The 20,685-nt window shown below is 33.6% G+C and overlaps 1 protein-coding gene across 2 annotated transcripts; it reads left to right on the forward strand.

Annotated features, from left to right (window-relative positions):
• Positions 1-3,242: 3,242 nt before the first annotated feature.
• Positions 3,243-19,832, forward strand: LOC132562219 (protein Smaug homolog 2-like). 2 transcript variants are annotated; one of them, XM_060226952.1, is made up of 12 exons: positions 3,243-3,618; positions 3,910-4,560; positions 4,815-5,114; positions 5,460-5,578; positions 5,828-5,914; positions 6,441-6,630; positions 8,121-8,209; positions 9,663-9,769; positions 9,959-10,157; positions 11,179-11,248; positions 12,496-12,585; positions 14,436-19,832. In XM_060226952.1, the coding sequence occupies exons 1-12, from the start codon at positions 3,417-3,419 to the stop codon at positions 14,462-14,464; spliced, it is 2,133 nt and encodes a 710-aa protein (XP_060082935.1). In that variant the 5' UTR covers positions 3,243-3,416; the 3' UTR covers positions 14,465-19,832. The 2 variants fall into 2 exon arrangements, with proteins under 2 accessions (XP_060082935.1, XP_060082936.1); XM_060226953.1 differs by having other exon boundaries at positions 5,460-5,569.
• The last annotated feature ends 853 nt before the right edge of the window (positions 19,833-20,685 follow it).

The following is a 20,685-nucleotide window of genomic DNA, read 5'->3' on the forward strand; positions in this document are numbered from 1 at the left end:
CATATCTCCTTGAATTGTGTTCTTAAAAGCCAAGCATACCTGATATTATCGTTCTATGGTTTTTTCTATGTTTCCTCAACCAAACATGATTATTTATGATTATTTATTATAGTTTCCATGGTTAATTCCTTCCAATTTCTCGTTACAGGTTCGTATTGTGTCGTCCTTCGTAATAGGAAGCCATTTTGTTTGACTTTGTCACATGAATAAAGTTAGAGTTATTCCCCTTTCCCCATTGAAAAAAGCATACCCATGAGCATATACAAAATAACACAACATTTTCATTCTACATTTTATTTACAAAATAACAATAAATAACATGTACAAGAATATTACATAAAATAAATAATCAGAAGTTTTTTTGATTATGGATCGTTTATCAGAAAGTCTTAATACATAGCAGGCCGGTTTAATAGCGTTTCTCGAAACCCCAGAAGTCGTCGTCGTCACTGTGGAAGAACTCCTCGGCGTTGAAGTTGTCTTCCTCTGTCTGGTCGTTGTAATAAATGGCGTTCTCGTCGTCTGATGGTGTGTCAGTAGGGTCAGTGGCGCCGTGGGTCATGGGCGGGTCATGTTACTGTATAGTTATCGTTAATTGGCTAATCACACGCTGTCACTCACTCACACTCGAGGTGAGGAGACGACCCAAGCTGTTTATAACACTGCTGGGCTAACCCTTATCAAAACACCAATTATCGAAATGAGGACTTGTCATACTGGTAAGCTTACTGTACCATTATGGAGAATAACTGTTGTTAGAAACAATTAAGTGAATTCTTGAATGGTACCTGTAAGTTATACACAATGCGACATGCTCTCGGCCATTACGACATTAGCGTACGTGAAATGAAATCGGCAGCTTCAATTTGCATTTTTTACCCGCGGACATTACATGGAAGGTGGGTTTTTTCCCCAGATTTTTGTGTCAAAAAAGGGGTGCGGACATTACACAGATGCGGACATTACGTGGGTTTTTACGGTAATTTGTATTTAAATGAGGGTGTCCCATGGTCTCCTGCTGTGTCTGAGATACATTAGGAAAAAAATGGCAGACAGATTGCCATTTTAGGTTTTGACATATGATAGCACTCAAGAGATTAATCTCAAATTTCATAGATATCAAACACCAAAGTTTCTCTATTTTCCCTTTTTGCTTGTTAGTAACTTAATGCAACAAAGTTATTGAGTATAATTATAAGAGCAAAGAAAAGGAGGTCCCTTTGTTTTAGTAGAGATGGTTCCTCCAAACTTTAATGCAAGTATCTTCTCATCATTGGTTTCGGTTGGCAATATGTTTTGGTATGGCTAACTTTTTTTAACTGTATAATGTGACTTTATTTTTAGATTATCATTTTCAATAACCTGCTTTCTGATTTGAATAAACAAGTGAGGTGTAGACGAGCTCATGAGAAAATAACCTGATTTGAAAAGATTGTGGTATGAAAAGTTAAGAAATTTGGCCCATTTCAGAAAAAAAGAAGAAATAATAAAATCTTCAATCTTACCCTTTAGATAAAGGTGCATATAAACACAGACATCTACCATTTTCTCTTGACAAGATTTGATTTTTTTTTTCTTACATCTTACTGTCATTCCTGTTCTGTTTAGTGATTTGTTTATGTATAATAGCGTTCTTCTGTGCCATTCTTGGGCTATATATATATAGCTAATTCAATTGTCTCTGTGATATCACAAGTAATTGAAGCGTAGACATGCTAATGATACACATGATGATGTCTGTCACTTCAGGTAAGCAAATTTGAGGTTGTATTTGTGGATATCTTCCAGAAAAATACTGGTGTTTCACTGAACACTTTATTGAATAAAGTTTATATTATGAATACATTTCAATAGATTTATGTATTTGTTTGGTTGCAACTAATCGACGTAACATTGCTACCAAGATAAGATTGTTAAGGGTTCAGAAACTAATGTGGCAAGGATATCAGTCACAAAAATTCACCAAGTTTGCCGAGTAGAACAAACAATTTAAAAGTCCTAAATTAGTTGTTGTCACACGAAAAATAAGTAAAAGTATTATTGCTAGATGCATTGGTCTTGTATTATGCATGTCAATGTTGCTTGAAATGTAAGTGTATTTGTGGGCTTCTCATTTGAAATTTAATTCATACAGCTAGCATTTATGCAAATGTGTGAAACGACAATATTGTTAGAACAACATGTACACTCTACATTAAATTGGATTATTTTTTTGTAACTTCGTCATAATTTATGTTCTAATGCATTCTGGCTAATTACGTAAATCATACAATTTATATTATGGACATTATAATCAACACAACAGGCCAGTTTTGTCCGTGGGTGTGTATAAAAATTGTTTTAGTAAATTGATTTAATCATTTTAGTAGATTATTTCATGTAATAGTTCACTAGTTAACAGCACAATAACATTTGATTTCAAAATATTAATGAAATTACACCGTGAAGAAATCAACTAATTTTATACAATTTGAGTTAGTTGATGGGAGTAAATGTATACTGCTGCCATTACTTCACTTTTTTAAGTTATAGATATCTAGCAAAATTCCAGCATGAACACTTAGTGGACAAGAGTACTTGTGTTTGTCAGCTATCTTATATTTTTGTGAAGTATGTCTGATTTAATTGTCATTTTTTTGTGTTCTCATACACTCTTGATATTTTCTATGTATGATAATTAATAGTAACTGTAATTGAAAGCTTGATTTAAATTTTCAAATTTTGGCTGAGTTTTTTTTTTTTTATATAAAAAGTGATTATAATTGAAAATATATATGAGACTCATCAAATCAATTATATATAGCTAGATCAAATAAAGTTTGAGTGAGTCATGTTATGAAATTATGAAAACTTCTGTCCGGTGTCTCGTTGGCAATGCATTACAGCTGTCATCTATAATTTATTAATTTCCAACATCAAAATTTTGTTGTTGCAAAAGAGTCATACAATTTAATTTGTCAGTCTAATGTATAATAATAAGTTTAGCGAGTAACAAGAGATTTTTACTTCACTTGATATTCATCATGATGTTTGTCATCTTTAATAAGCATGATCACCAGTTACCAGAGGTGACAGTGTTTATTTGATTTGTGACTAAACACTAAAACCAAACATTGTGATGTATAATATATATGATGATGTGTATGGATATATTCTCATTATCTTGACTTAATTCAGCTAATTTCACTAGGTTTGTTTGTTTTTAGATTGATTTGGGGTTCAGAGTACCCAGACAGCATGAGAAGTACCAGTATTATAGAGATGATGTACCTTTTTGATGGAGTGGGACTAGGTGATTGAGGAACTCTATTGTAGACGCCAGATGTACATTGAGGATGTTCCTGAAAATGTTGTTTTTTAAGTGACAGAACATTTTATTGTTGTAAGATGTGAACGTAGAACATAACTTTGGAAATATGAAATCAAATAATTTGTTTCGAGATCAGGTGAACTCGGTGACTAATTTGTTTGAGAAATGGAGTGAATGTGAACAGACAGTGGCTCTATGTACACTGTTTAAACAGATTTCTCCTACACAATGCCGATTCCTGGCTCAAGTGTTGGACCAGACGGACTGTACAGATATAAGCCAGACGGAGAATGAGGCCAATGATCCAGGTATGCTTTTCAATAAAGAGACCAACATGAAGAACACCATCAATATATTTTTGGATTACTTTAGTATTTGTATTGCTTTAACCATTTTTTATGTGAAAATATATTGATAGGTAGAAGAGAGCTGCAAAAGTGAAATAATCATATCTGAATAAGATCATACAGTGTCATATGTCTATTTGTTGAGTGTTCTTAGCTTTTCCAAATAATTAAAATCTCATTCTCTTACAACTTGTCTTTGAATACCCAATCTCCAATATTTTTGTTGAAATTTTTAACATCCTTCTTTTACAGGATATATTCACAAATTGGCCAACAATGATTCCAAAGAGTATACTATTGGACAGCTCCTAGCTCATCTTCCACTGCTCCGAACAGGAGAAAATCAGGCCAAGGTTGAATATCTATCTTTGATCTCATCCATATTGGGTTACACAATTCAAAATGGTACTCATATTGAAGAAAGTCGGCAGATTATTTCATATTCATTGATGCATCCTGCAATTACAAGTGATGAACGTTCAGAATTTACCTTATGGATTGGGAAGCTAGAAGAACAGTTCACATATAGTATTCATCCTCAACAAAAGAAGTCTGTGAAAGATGAGGAAAGTATTAGTCAATCTCTAGGGAACTTGAACTTAAATTTCAATGCCACACACAAACCAGTTGAGAGTGGGAGAACAAATGGCTGGCCTGTACACCCACCGGGAGATCCCCTTGTCATCAACACGATGGACCCAATGCCTGTCCCGCCTAATGATCTCCTCATCACTCAACAAAATCTCATCAATCAGCGACAACATCAAGTACCCCCACCTCCACCACCTAACAGTAGTCAAATAAGCTACAATCACACTGCCTGCAAGTCACACCATCCACCTCTCCAGCCAACTAAATCAGCTCCACCCAACTTCATATCAGTGCCTTCTTCACAATCTTCACGTAAGTTTGTTCTTTCAAATATATGATGTCAACTCATTGTTCTGTCGTATTGGTACTATTGTAGATTTGATTTTCCTTGTCATTTAGACATCCTCAGGTATCTAATTCCTACTGCATTGTCAGTTAACTTTTCTATATTTATCAGTTAATGTAATTGAACAGGTAATTTGAGTAGTTATTTTTCAGAATAAATCTACACTTGTTTATATATATATATCTATTTTTTTATTTTGCATTCTTTGTGTTTTCTTTAGTGAACCCTGGTTCACGAGTTCATCAGCCATTAGCGAGGACCCCGTCGGTGTCAGTGGTACCTCCTAGCTCCATCCTAGTGCCAAACCACATCAATGACTGGCTACAGTCAAGTGAGGATCAGTCCTCACATTCCTCATCTGATAGGGGGCGCTCACACTCCATGACTTCATCAGACCATGCTCCACTTTCCCCACAGAGCAGTATCACATCCTCTAGTAGCAGTAGTGGCGACACCCATCAAGATGATGGTCCACAGCCAGTCAAAAATAGCTTTCTGGAGGAAGGCAGTGGAATGAGGGGTAAGAAGTTAGGATGTATACTCTCTTTTATTGTATTGTTTCGGTCAGATATTTAAGTTTACTGAAAACTGCTTCACTGCTTATATCACTCAAGATATTATATCTGAGATCCTTCATGATGCCTATAGCTGTTTGATGTGAAAAGTTAATAATGGTCAAAAAAGTTTTAGTTTCTTAAATTGATGTGGATGTTTTGTTGTTAAAGTAACCGTTTATACTTTAACACCGAGTTTACAGGATAAAATAAACCCTATTACATGTATTGACAATGACTGTGATTTACTGATTGCACAGATAGTGTTGACGGCTTTGAGTTAAGAATATTTAATGTTCTGAATTTTACAGATGTACCTTTATGGTTAAAAACTTTGCGCCTTCACAAATATGCCTATATCTTCCAACAATTAACTTATGAAGAAATGATGAACCTGACAGAGGAGTGGTTGGAATCTCAGGTACAATGGGTTCGTCTTTTTTTATTGGTTGCAATTTTTACCTGTTTTTAGTTTAAATTGTCACAGTTTTCCTACATCATCGGAAAAGATTGTCTATTGATTAATTATAATTGAATCTATTGTCTGTATCCCGTTTTATCTTGGATGTAATGATATTTGATTTTCAATGATGTATTTCACCTGAAATTATCTTCTTGATTTCTAGAATGATTGATTGTACAATTTAGAAACACATAACTTTGTTATATCCATTTATAGAATGTAACGAAAGGTGCTAGAACAAAAATTGTGCTCAGTCTGAACAAGCTTCGTGAAAGACAGTCCTTGCTTCGCTCACTTGAAAAGGTTTGTACTGATTTGATTGCATAAGTTAATTTTACTATGTTTGTTTGGACACTTAAAGTACATTATTATCATGTATCTGAGTGTCAAGACACTGGTCAGATTGTAGAAGTAACCAAGTTCGAACACATGTACTTGCTTGTGCTTGTAAGATTAATGGATTCAACATCACTGCTTACTTAGGTCCTAACATGATGTAAAATTTCCATCAATCACCCTGCATACCTTTGGGTATCCAGAGGAGGGGTCACTTGAAGACATGACAGTGTTGACTCAACACCCCCTTACTTGATTTCATGGTTCTAGTTATAAAGTTGTCAAATGATGTAAGGATATTATTACAACAATACTGTCAATGAATGTTCACAGAGGGTGGTTTTATTATTTCTCCTCGGTTATAACCACTTCTCAACAGAGGTACATTTCAGGTTGATTATGATATGTTAAGTACATAAATATGGGCTAGGTTTTAAAAATTTTGAGTACCTGGGACATATTTATTGTTGCTGTCATTGTCTTTGTGATGTAGGAGATGATGGATGGTGGATCTGTAAAGGCTGCTCTCACAGAGATGAAAGTTATCATCAATACCCCAATGAAGGCGTTCTCCCAGGACACTGACCGACTCCCATCTGTACCTTCAGGTTCAGAAGGAAGCGAATACTCTTATATTGTTGAAGGGGACCTGGTTGCACAGTTTACCAGAGTTATGGGCAAAGGTAGACTTTAGCAAGAAAAGAATTTGAAAAATGAATGATTATGAAGAGTAGAGTAATGGCACCATTGAGTGAAGAAATGTATGTTTTACTGATCAGTGTTAAATTGAAGAATATTAGGTAGCTGAAGAGTAGAAAATGCTGTTTTTAGAATATCAATATTTTTTTTGTGATCTGACTTTAATTGCCTGATTGACTTAATGACTTTAACTGACTTTTAATAGGAAGAAATAGAGCATTGTTCTTGCTTCTGTGTAGATTGTTCTTGGCAAGACTATGATACTGTAAATCACTTAGATTTCTTACTTTATTTCACAAATTTACCTCTTCAGACATATTTGGGAATACGGAAGAAACTCATCTTGAAATTCAAGAGATGTGGAAAATATTTCTCCTTATCTGTATTTCAACTCAAACAAAGTGTCCAAATAAGGTTGACATGTCAGTTTCCTGACGTTGATTACTGTTGAATGAAGTACAGGCCAGATAGCTTGATACAAAAAGCATGATTTAATCTGTTATTTGAAATAGCAGTAAAGAAAAGGAAAGAAATAAATTTCTATTTTCCCTTTTTATTGTTTATTAATCAGAATACATATAAAACAATACCAATCAACTACATTTGCACTCATGTCATTCTGTACACATACACTACCTGTACTGGTGAAGCACTTATACATTATATATTTTACATAATGACAATAAAATAAATTAAAATTTGCTTTTTATAAGCGACTTTAAACGATGTATGAAGCTATAGGTCATATTAACAGAAGTTTACCATGAATAGATCGATATATAAAAAAAACGTGACACTAGAAAATTTTTAGCTGTTAAAGAAAACACTATACAAGTCTTTGACTCGCGCAAAACAAATCACGCAAAAATAAAGACTATCAATGAAAATTCTTTCAGCACTTCGTTGTCAAAGACTAAATCTAGCAAAGTACCCGATCACAGTCCTTTAGTAAACAAACTAAAAATAATTCTCTCATGAAATCATGGGGATCAGATTTTGTCAAAAAAGTTAATACTGGTTTTAGTGTTTGTCTCTATCGTTCCTGAATATGCACCTGATGAAGGATTTGCCTTAAATGCTGAAAACAAACATTTTGACTTTTAAGATCAAGATTCGTTACACAAAAAATGATTTTACAGTACATTAGATAGGGAATTTTGTATCTCATGAGATTTTTTATATACTTCTACATGATGAGTGATGCCACAATTACAATGGCATCATTGTATTCAATAGTCCTTCTGATGTTTAGCCATTCAGAAAAGGAAGGTATCATTACTATAGAGTGGAAACCAGTCAAGTGTTGTGCAATTTTGGAGGGGGTGGGAATATGTATAAGAAAAAAGAAATCATTACCCATATGATTCCAGATTGATTAATCAGTCAAGGGCTGACATTCTACAACAAAATCTCATTCTATACTGGTGGCAGATTCTGTTGATTTGTGATTGTAGATTTATTATTTTGTTTTCAGTTTGTACACAGTTGTTGACGGCCAGCCGTCCAGATGATGAATGTTTTAATCTCTACCTCAGTCTCATTGACAAGTGTATCAATCATGAGGTAATTTGTACATGTTTTTCTGTGTTTGAGACTTGATTCATCTATTCAGTATGATCAAGTATTGTTAGTTGAAAAAAAGTTTATAAATTTGTAATACATACATGAAATATGTTTTACAAGCTTCTGAAAATGTCTGTTTGATCAAGTCTTGACAACTGACAGGCAAAACATAATTCTTGTTATAAGTTATTATGTGATTGATAAAATCATATTTCTTTTTTCGATTCACATCTTTGAGATGCTGTAGGTCATTTGTGATTATTTTCAAGCTGTTAAACTAAATAAAAAATGCTCCAGATTGGTACTGTAGCAAGTCCAACAACACACAACGTTCTTTTGGAAAATTAGTACTGTATTTTCTGGACTATAAACCGCACCTTTTTTCCTTGTGATTATATGTGGATGAAAAGAAAAAAAAAATAGTGAACTAGTACGAGAGAGTACTGAGTTTTTAAGGTGTACCTGCTCCTCACATGTTTGTGACTGAAACAGATCATCTAGAGCCGTCATTTGCACAGGATGATTTGAAGATTGAAATAAAGTAACATTCTCAGGGATTTTATTAATTATTTTTTTATATGAATCGCAATAATATCTTCTGGACGTTCACAGTTACTTCAAAGTTGTAGCTGAAGTTTACAATAGCCTTTTGCATCCTGGGATTGATAGGTCATTGTGTTATAGGCCATATTCTAGAATATCAGCCATGCTTGTTTACAATATGAATGGCATTGTGTAGCGTATAAGAAGAAATGATATGGGATTTTGATTAGTATGCAAGGGCCTTCATTAATAGTTAACAGTAAATATGCTGATGGGGAGATTGTTAAGTAAAATGTACATAATGTCAGGCCCTATATCTGTGCATAGACAATCTGTGAAAGCACCTAAGCCAAACAAGTTTGATATTTGCTGTTTTATTTTTTTTTGTAAATGCATCAATAAAAGAAAGGATTATGTGTGTATAATTCGTTATAAAACTTTAATAAAGGTTACTTTTTCAAATTTTATTGAATGTTTCACTGACGATCTTGATAAATTGCCCTCCGTTGTCTGTTATATCAAAGTATTTTGGCCAACTTAACTGTACCACTTGGTAAGAACTGCCTTCTGTTATCAGTATATCCACAAAACAATAGTAATCACCATGTTGTAACAAAGGTTGTGGTTTATATTCTGGTGCAGCTTATATGTAGATCAAATTGAAAAAAAAAATGCTAAAAATTGGCCCTGTGGCTTATAAACCAGTGTGGTTCGTTAACCAGAAAAAACAACATAAAAACAATTTTGAGAAGTCACAGCACAAAAGTAAGACGAAAATTATTATATCATATGTTGATATCAGTAACGTGCATTGTTCTGAAGCAAGAACAGGATTATAGGTAATCAGGAAGTCTTAATTGATGTCAATAGTCAGGTAAGGTTATTTTAATATTGTTGATTTTGTTTGTAGGCATTTACACATAGACAAAAAAAACTGTTATCCACCTGGAAGCAAGAAACACAGAGAATATATCAACCACCACTCAAATACAGTATGGATAGGAAACTGAAACAAGGGTAGGTTTTTGTATATTTGTATTGATTGGTTCTTGAGTTTTCTAGATGAATTTTTGCTCAACAATAAGTTTTATATATTAAATATATAAAAAGGATATGAAAGCAATCTTGAATGGCCTTTGGTGCACAAATATATTAGTATAACTGGAATGAAAACCAAATGTTTCATCATATTCTTAATTTGTCCAGATGGGGTAATACATTTCCTCTTGGTGCCTCATTGCGTGGAGGTTTAAACCAAAAGGTCCAACGTCAGCCCCGTACAACTACACAGTGGAGTTTTGGTGCCAAAAGGTCTATAGTTGGAGGCACTACCAGTGGTCACCTTCCTCTGACACGCAACACCTCTCTCAATCCAGCACTCTTCTCTCGGCCAGGATTTGTTGAGGTAATTTAGTGATATTAAATGAATGGTTGTAGTTTAAACGGACTCAATGGTTAGATTTCGAGCAAGTAGTCTATTCACAAAATTATAACACCTTTTTGAAAAAAATGGTTATCAGCTTCAAACTGACACTAGTCAACACTCGCGGTTGTGTCTACATTATTGTCAGGTGACCTTTCAGAACCTTCTCTCAATCCGTTGCTTTGTTATGATTTCTAAACTTTCCCGCAATGTGCATGCGCAAGGAGGTTTAAACCAAAAGGTTTCACAGATATTCCAAAGTTCAAGGGTCTACTAAAAAAAAACCTTGATATATCAAGACCTTGAATCATTCATAGTGGGTTATATCGATGTTTCCATGTTCATGGCTATTTTATGACACAATATTTTTACGGGAACAAACACAACAAATACCAAATCAAATTTAAATGAAAAGATGCATTTTAAAAAAAAAAAAAACCAGCATAACTTAAAATAGAAATTAACAAGAAATTGATAATGCATGCTGATGTTTACATTCATGCCTTCATGTTACACAGTATATGTATTTTACGGATCAATTACAATGAAACGATGCTCAGATTTAAGTGGTCTTCAAGTGTTACAGAAATTGTTCCAAGCCTGATACATAAACGTTATAGTCACTAATGAATTCGAAAGAAAGCATATTAATATCATAATGTATTCTATTCAGAAAAGACAGCAATAACATCACACATCTTCGGTCTTGGAAATAACAAGAGTGTGATTTCTTTGATTCAAGCATGGTTAGAATCCTTAACATGGGAAGGCAGTTAATGAGTGCTATGTGCAGTATACACTAGTTATTTCACTTTGTTGTCAAGATTATTTTTATGAATTACAAGGACAACAAGAGCATTCATAGAACTCAAGTGACTATTCAGGCCCTTCAGAATATTGTTTACCCTTTTTTGTCTTTGTCCACTCAATCCACACTTTGATTTTCATAAGATGAATCAAACATTTAACTTTGATAAAAAAATAGATATTTTAATTATTTCAGGGCAAGCAGCCAGTGACAAGAACCCATTCTGCTCCTCTGAGGTCTCCAAATCTTGGTCTGGCTGTGTCAGGTGTGTTATCTATAGAATGCTTAGAAATTGGTCTAAATCTAGCCATTGGTACGGCTAGAACAGCAAACATAATTGGAACTTAAATGATGTCTGTGTGGAACTTGAATTTAACTTGAATTAAAACTGTGGACCCAGGATAATTTGGACCCCATTTGTCTAATTTGAAATTTTGACAGAAATGTTATGGAATATGTCTTTGAAATTCCAGATATATTTGTTAGTTAGTACACACAGCTTTGTGACTGACACACAGATTGAACTTGTATTATTAGGTAGTGATTGGAGCTGTTGTAACTGCTTTCAAGTCATATTATAGAACACTTGCCTATGCCAAATCTATGGATTTAACAATAGTAAAGAAAACATGACCATGGATAGAGTTAGTAAAGTTAAATATCAATGACTTAATAATTAAATTAATGATACATATATTATTAATGATACATATTGTTTTCTATTGATCAAGGAGTACAGCAAAAATATGGAGGTCATAAAAAAGTATTTAAAAAAACAAGTCTCATAAAGTCCCGATTTTCTTTACACATCAAACGCAAAGGAAGTAGGGGTGCAAATACATTGTACTTTAAAACTGGTTTATCATATGTTTCACATACAGAACTATTTAATTGGCAATATTTAATTTACTTCACTGAGGATTACATATTTGACAGCTCAATTTCTAAAATAGAACTTGTAATCGCTTACAACAAAGGGAAATATGTCCTTCATGGAAATTGGAGATCTGGCTATGCAGTAGTGAGCTAACAGAAAATGATACAATTTGTTGCATATTATCCACTAAATTCTTCTTAATCATTCAAGAAAATTTCAATTTCCTACAAAAAAAATGCTTCCAAATGAAAGCAGTACTTAAAGTACTTATAGACATTCATTCATGTGTGTGTTTATAATAAATTGAACATTTATCAAACAGTATAAACATTAAGATAACACCAGTGATAAATAATATCGTAGATATACAACCAATAAAATGTCTTCTTGATGAAAGTTCAAAGTATTGATAATATCAAGTTAAATATGTTGTGATATTTCACTATTACCAAAATAGTGCACAAGTCTATTTGCTTGACATCTACCATAACTTGTTGTGATATGTTTTAAAGTGGAGTTATGTGCTTGTGGAATTAAAAGAAACAATTATTACAAGGCTAGAATGGTAAACTGTTATTTAGATCAGGTAAATTGTATGATAAAATATTGCTAGACCTTCATTTGTTACTTTTCAGATTGTGAATCTACAGCAGACAATGCAGAAAACTATGCTCAGCTGGATTCTCTGTGCATGAGTGTAACAGAACATGCCCTTGGAGGGCCAGGTATTGAAACATCTTCTATTCTATAAGTGATGGTAGACTTAAAGAATGATCTTTGCCCTGTCACTGAGATAATTGAGGGCATGTTTTGGTCTAAGAAAGCAATTGTTTCATTTTGTGTATATTATAGTAAGAAAGACCCAACCACTTATAAAAAAAATTGGATAAATTAATATATATGGTTTCTGATAAATTTCTTTTCAAAGTGCTATAATGTATACTAAAAGGATAAAGAAACACAGGGTGAACTTTAAACCAGAAATTAAGTATGATATCGGGCTTCATTTAAAACGAAATTTTGTATACTTACAGATAAATAAAAGCTTAAAAATTTCCAAAGTCTGTATTTTGCATCTGACAATTGGTTTAGAGGTACTAACGATTAAATTTAATGGACCCATAGGATTTTTAAATTGAAATTGAACTGAGTCATCAATATCTTGTGTGTCCGCCATTTGCTGTGGTCACGGCCATTATTCTTCTGGTCATAGAGTTCATGAGAGCGTTAATCCGTCTTATGGGGATGTTGTCCTACTCTTCAATCAGAGCTCTGGTCAACTGCTCTCAAGTAGCAGGGGGTGGCTAGTGCTTTCGAACCTGTCTATCCAACTGGTCCCAAAGATGCTCGATCGGGGACAAATCAGGGCTATATGGCAGCCAATCTAGTGGTTGAATGTTGTTGTTGGCCAGAAAGACTTGGCAAGTCCTTGCTACGTGGGGCCTAGCATTATCCTGCTGGAGAGTTAGATTATGCTGCTGTAAAAAGGGATAACATGGGGTAGGAGGATTTCATCTCTATACTTAGCTGCTGTTAAATTGCCATCAATAACAACCAATTGTGATTTTAACCCGTGTGAGATTCCTCCCCACACCATTACTGAACCGCCCCTAAACCTATCCCTCTCTACAACGCAAGCGTCCGTAAAACGTTCGCCACGACGTCGGTAGACACATTGACGGCTGTCAGATTGATAAAGACAGAATCGAGACTCGTTCATGAAGAAAACTTGTCTCCACTGCCTCAGTGGAAACCATCGTGGAGCATGTGTAGCGACCCAGGCCATACGACGCTGAAGTCGAGCAGGGGTAAGGTGTGGACCTACGTAGGGGCGACGTGCTCTTACACCAACTTCTCGTAATTGATTCCTTACAGTTTTTTAACTTATAGGACGCCCATGATTTCCACGAACATTAAATGCACTCTCAACGGCAGTAAGGCGCCGATTACACACATGAGAGACGACAATATAGCGATCCTGACGTCGTGACGTTACGCGTGGACGTCCTGACCTAGGTCGATCGGCCAATCGCCCAATTTCCTGAAGACGTCTTTCAAGCCGTTCTGTGGTGGAAACATTAACACCAAAGTGCCTAGCAACCTGATTTTGCAGCTGTCCTTGCATCAGCATCTGAATGGCCTGACCCCTCTGAACTTCTGTGAGTCGTGCCATTCTTAAAACGAATCAAATTCTCAATTAATTTTAGGGAAGCAGTTGGTTTGTATAAAGACTAACGAAGAGTGACTTGACCAACGCTGCATGAGACCAGAACAACACGGTGCACGAGATTCTTCTTTTTTCCTTCCTCCATTTACCAGAGCTGCGCACTGTACCGTGACTAAATTTTCGATACATGACAAGGTGTAATATGACCTAATTACTCAATCCACAAAGTTTCACTGTATTTGGAGAACGCGTTTTCAAAATATCGGAATAAATATTACCCTGCATTTCTTTATCCTCTCAGTATATTTGTCATCAGATATTTCATGTTACATTGCAAAATTATTTCACATCAGGTTTGGTCCAAACTTGATAGATCACTTAATTGAAAATTCAACTTCAAATTTTCAGATTCTGGAGATAAAGGTTCAGGATTTTGAAAATAATGAAGAAAGAAAGAGTGAAAAAGCAGCTAGCAGGAATGTGTACAGACATAACTTAATTCTGTATGAGTTAACTTTTATGAGTTTATGTTAAGAGTTTGTTTTAATAAAATCAAGGCTATAGGGTCAAACCCATTAAAGACAGAATTATCAATGTTATGAATATTTGCTTGGTCTGCTGTGGTGTGTATGAGGATGTTTTTTTTTCTTCTCTGTAGCTTTGTATCTATTTCACCAACCATTGTTTAATTGCCTGTGTTTTCATCTTTACATTTTTTTTTTTTTTTTTTCTTGTAATTTACACTTGAATGAATCCACACCAAGATGTTTCCTAGCTACCATTCATATACTAGTGACAGTATATGTAAATAGATCATATAACCTTGTGATTGTGGCGTGTTCAATATTCACCAATATTTTGCGTTGTTATTGATTTGTTGAATTTTTTTTTCTTTCTTTCTTTTTTCATATCAAGCTTTTTCATATTCTTCCAAACTCAGATGTGTATTGTTTATTTAATTTTATAAGACATAGAATGTTTTGCTGTTTAATTTTAGATTTTAGTTGAATGTATAAAAAAAGTATGGTTACAGCCGGATCTGATACCTATCTTGATTTATGTGTACGCATACTGTGTATATGTCTATTATTTAACATTATGAGTTACCTGTGATCATCGCTTTATAACTTATCATTCATAAATTCACAGAGTGCCTTTTGTCATAAGAGATAAATGTATACTGAAAGGTTCTGCCAAAATCTATGCATGCACAAATCAACCAAATCGGTGCAGTATTCCATGGGTTAAAGTTGGCGTCTTTGTACTGATGGACCTATACTTCAGTGTCAAAGACACTTGTTTTATTATTTGATGGGAGTGAGGATTCTTGCATAAAGAATTTGTCTAAATACATTCTTATTAAGTCTGAGTAGGAGAAAGAATGTCCATGCCTTTACAGAATGTGTTTGGCATAACAGCAAGTGAAAAATGTGATTTTATGAGTTTTGTCTGGGGTGAATCTACCATGGCCAGTAATTTTTGTATCATTTAGTAGTACCTCCTATATAAAGTGTTAGAACCATGAAGTGTCAGTTTGAGAAAATATCAAACCTTATATTAGACTGGTAGATATTTGATGTACATGTGTAACAGATATAATGATATTTATTTAAATGCTGTGTAAAGAGTTTAGAGTTCAAGATTTGACATATGTTGAAGTCTATTATGTGTAGTGAACCAAAATGGACAAACAATATCAAAAAGCATACTGATGTTTGGTTATGTTATCATTTTTCCAAGACTTAACCCAACAACTATCATCTTCAGTCCTTTAGTATCCGTTTACAGAGAATAATCCTGGTTAATTGCAGGGTCTGCATGTTGTGCTGATCCTCTGCATTTGATATTTTCGATGTTCAGTATTTCCTTTCAAAATTTTTATCTTTTTTAAATTGTAATAAACAAGGCATAATGTCAGTTGATTGTACAAGGGATGTCGTGCCCACATTTTTACAATTGATGTCATGTCATTTTTTGTACAAGGAATGCCATATCATCATTTGTTCAAGGGAGGTCTTGTCAAAAGATGTTGTTTGTAAAAATGATGTCATATATAGATATTGTACAAAAGATGGTGTGTCGTTGGTTTTACAAAAGATGGTGTGTTGTTGCATTTACAATGATGTCATTATCCATTGTACAAGAGACGTCATGTTCTTCAAAAGGAAAATCAATGGGATTGTACAAAAATTTCATATCTGAATGTGTCATGTTGGTTTAAGTGGTTGCGTGTGTTAAAAGTGTGTGCCAAGTGTGTTGAGAATGTACAATAATGCAAGATTTATCCCTTTTTTCTTTTTTTTTTTTATGTTTTTGTCGTTTTATGTATTTGAGACGTGTATTGAATGTGTGATATCTTTCGTGTAATAGTCATTGGCACAAGCAGTACTTGATGTTCGTTATATTAAGGAACATATGTGTGATTCCTTGGTCATCTTTTAATTTGTCTTGTGCCATTACTAGAAAAAGTGCCGTCATTTTCTTGTTAATGTGTCTCACATGTTTAGGTATCTCTGCCGGTACAGAGATCAAACAACCGTAGCCCAAATGTACATTTATCACAATTTTATAGAAGTACATGGCTATCTTTGGTTGTAATTATCACACTCAGAGTAATTATATCCCATATATATATAGATTTTAGGAGAGTATGTTAATACAGAGGATGTACATTTCATTAAGAGATATTCTATAACACCATTGGTAATGTTGTGGGAACTATTATACATCAGAGTTATGATGATTTTATGTTAAGTTTGTATTTTTCTTGCTGTAGTAATACAGTGCCTGTAATTTTTTCCTATCTGTAGCAATGCAGTGTTTAATATAGCAGAGAAATCTACCCCCAAGTTGCACTTCTTTTAAAAGATGCAAGTTTTTGTACATTTTTCTACTAAAATGTAATATTAAAGTACTTTTAATTAAAAAAAAAAAGTTTAATCTTCAGCAACTGCTGTTTTTAATGTTGAAGCTGATTCCGTCTAACTTTTCAATACTGCTATAATCTGTAGATTAAATTTGACCGATTATTATGGATGGAAGTGGTTAGGCATGTCTATTTGATGTGTAGTGCTGTTGTGGTAATTTTGATTTTTAGTTTGGTTTCCTATAAATATTTCAAACAATCTGATCATTGATTATTGATGCAGTGCTGAGGAACTTCATTTGTGTTTGATATGGAAGGTATGCCTTCTGTATATTTTTACTGCCTCACACTGTAGATAACTTTATGTTGTGCATTCACATTTCCATTCTTCCTCAATAATCCTACCGGTAACTGTTATGGAAATGACACATTTTAAGAAAGTAAAAGTTTTCACTTCTGAGTTTGAATAAAGATTGAAAAAAAAACCACCCAAAATATTTATCATATATGAATTTATAGTGCATGGTTTCTATAAATTACAGTTCATTGATGTGTTAATACATAAACATTTATGTAAAGTTTTTTTTCTACTATTGTGACAAATAATAATGACAAATTGAAATGCAGCGTTTCCATTTTGATAAACTGAAGATATGTACATCATTGGTGTATTTGCTCTATTTAATATAAATTTTAGTGTTTTTTGATATTTTATAAATTACTGTGTAGGTGTTAACAAAACTACTGCTATTTACTGTTACTATCAGTTTACACTAATATCTGACAAAAAATTCTCTAGCAAAGGGTTCTTGTGTTAACCTGGTCATATGAAGTCATTTGTAGACTTTGGTCGGAAGGCTTAACCAAGCTTATAAGTGTCATTGTTGAATATTTATGAATTCAATTACAACTACAGACCCAACATGTTTGTATTTAACTTTGGTTTATTTCTAAATGTATTGTATTTATAACTTATTTGTAATACAAGTAACCTTTTGAAAAGCTCTAAAAAGCATGATTAACCAGTGATTGAAGAACCTTGATGTATGAATTTTATATATCTTATATTTGTCAGCAGGAGTATGTTATAAATTGTTTCCTTTTACTGAAATTTCCTGTGCTTTTATAACAGCTTTTCTTTTTGACATTGAAAGTTACAAAGCAACATCAAGGCAAAGACATTTTTTTTAACTTAATCCCATTTAGTGTGTACCTGTATAGAGATACATTACACAAGTTCATGTATGGAAAAACTTGTTGGCAGTTGGACTGTAATATAATAGAATTTGTACAAATTGTTTCTTGTTGTGTTGAAGTTAAAGTTTATAACCAAGTTCTGGCAAAAACTAAAGTGTTAATATTTTGTTACATTGTTATGTATTTTAGAGAATTTAAGAATGAAATTCCAATTTAAATTTCTTTAGCTTTACTTTATGTGTATGTTAAAAGTGTGGATAACACTGTGATAATGTTGTATCACAGTGGTAGTGTATACAGGAAAACATGGATATGATGTATGCTTGGTACAAACTGAACTTTAGTCTTTGCTTAAATTCTATTAATTCATAAGTTGCTATCAAACAGATATGGGGCATCCTTGATGATTTAAGTACCAACCTAGTTTCAGGAAATATTCCTGCTCTTACAGAAATAGAACTTTGACACAGTGTAACACTCTTTGATAGTGCATTTATATGGTGAAGGAGGGATCCATACGAATCTTAAAAGAACAATTCTCAAGACATCATTGTACACTGTTGGACGTAACAGTAACTGAACTATATTACAAACATGTGACATTAAAATCCTCCACCATTCCTGTTTATGTACTACAATACCAGTATTACCACTGCATTGCCAATGCCGTCTGTATAAAAATACAAATAATACACTGATATGACAAAGAGTTTTGCTTTTCAGAGCATGACCTAAGCAGGCTTGTGACCTGGTAGTCCAAACATCACTTGAAAACTTAGCTACACATGTGTATATCGTATGTATATCCATAGCATGACGTACCTGTTACAGTATTATAGTGTTGTACCACCTTCCAGACCTTAGAGGTTTCCTTAGATGTCATACCATTTTTCAGACGTAAATTGCATAGCAATGTCCATTGGTTTAAAGCTAGTGTTAGCAAAATATGATCACAGATAAGGTATTTATGATTATTGTAACAAGTTCTTCGTTTTAACCTGCACTTGTTAAAATGAATTGTTTTGGGATATTTTTATTCTTGTTACTATGAAATGAAAAAAAATTGTTTGGAATGGGAAAAAAAATTTGATGAACATGCAATTTTGTAACAGGTTCTACAGGGTATTTGTTTCAATTGCAAAATGAATTTTGTTCATTGCCAAGTGAACATTTATCTTCAGTCTGGAAATGATTGATTAACCGTGATTGAATAATTAAAACTGGTATTGTAACTAACCCCCCACGTGCAAAAGTTCATGTTTTCTAAATAACCTTGAGAATTTAACAACCTTTTTAACCTGTTGATATTATTTACATAATTGTATGGTAATGAAGAATTTTTTTATCTTGTACTCAATACTACTTAAAAGTGCTTTATTCTGTGTAAATCAAAGTTAGAACTTAAATTAACTTTGCTCAATTTTGAATATAGATACTAATATTTACATGTGGCTCTATGACTTTGGAGGTGTGTGTGAAGTAATCTTCCCTGCTTTCATATTTAAACCATCATGAACTGAAATTTTATCACCTGCCAGATAACCATCCATGACTAGTAGCATACAAAGAAATATTGTTTCTCTGTACCCACACATTGACGAGAAACCAATTCTATGGTTTCAGTTGTATTTTACATGTGCAGAGTTTATAATGATGAAGTTGTACACATTGATTTTTACGAGTAAGTTGGTAGTTTGTCAGAGGAATTATCCTGGAAGGGAAATAAATGGTCTTGTTCTGAATATTGCTTTGTGTTATTTGTTGAGGGTTAATCAGGGGTAAATCAAATTTGAATGCAAACCACAAGGAACACAAAAACAAGGGATACGAGAGCGGCCTTGTTGCCCACCATCTTATCTTCATTGATGCTTTTTCAGTTGGATCTTTTCCGTTCTTTTCATCTGAAAGTGGGATATTCAAATTGCCGTGCATCTGTTGTCCATAAGCTATGATTTTTAACAAAATTTCTTCAGAAGCACTTAATGAATCATTCTCAAATTTCATATGTAGTTTCCCTTGGTCCCCAGTTAGTAGTTATGTATTACACATTTTGGAACAGATTATAAAACTAAAATGACCAATAGGTCAATTTTGACATCATATGAAACTTGAGAACGATTAATTCAGTCCTTCTCAAGAAATAGTAATGATAAAGAAGATAAAGACATGAAAAGACCAATAAAAAACAATCAGGCTCCACGTCAAGGGAGTTGTTGATAAGTTGGGGCTGTTTTCTTTTATAATATCGGCTGAATTGCAAGTGAGCTTATACTGTGATGCTGCATCCATCACCAGTGTCAGTTTTGACTGAATATTTGGACGATGCATGGATGAAGGGCTTTCAAGTTTGTTCAAATTAATTACCTACTTTCAAGGTCTCACTTGTCCAATGTAATAAGATATGTATCTTCAAATAAAGTGTGGCTAAATAACCAGAACCTTGCAACCATGATACTTGTTTAGCAGCATGCTGGGATGATATGCTATCATGTTGTAAAACTGATTGACCTTGACTCACTAAGGTTGATGGAGTCAAATCTGATTTCTCAATGATCTCTAGATAAAGGCTAGAGGCATATCAAGATTTTAGGTCAT

Source organism: Ylistrum balloti, unplaced genomic scaffold (genome assembly GCF_031769215.1).
Source record: "Ylistrum balloti isolate Yb309-2 unplaced genomic scaffold, AGI_CSIRO_Ybal_v1 Utg371370, whole genome shotgun sequence".
Classification (NCBI taxonomy): Eukaryota; Metazoa; Mollusca; class Bivalvia; order Pectinida; family Pectinidae; genus Ylistrum; species Ylistrum balloti.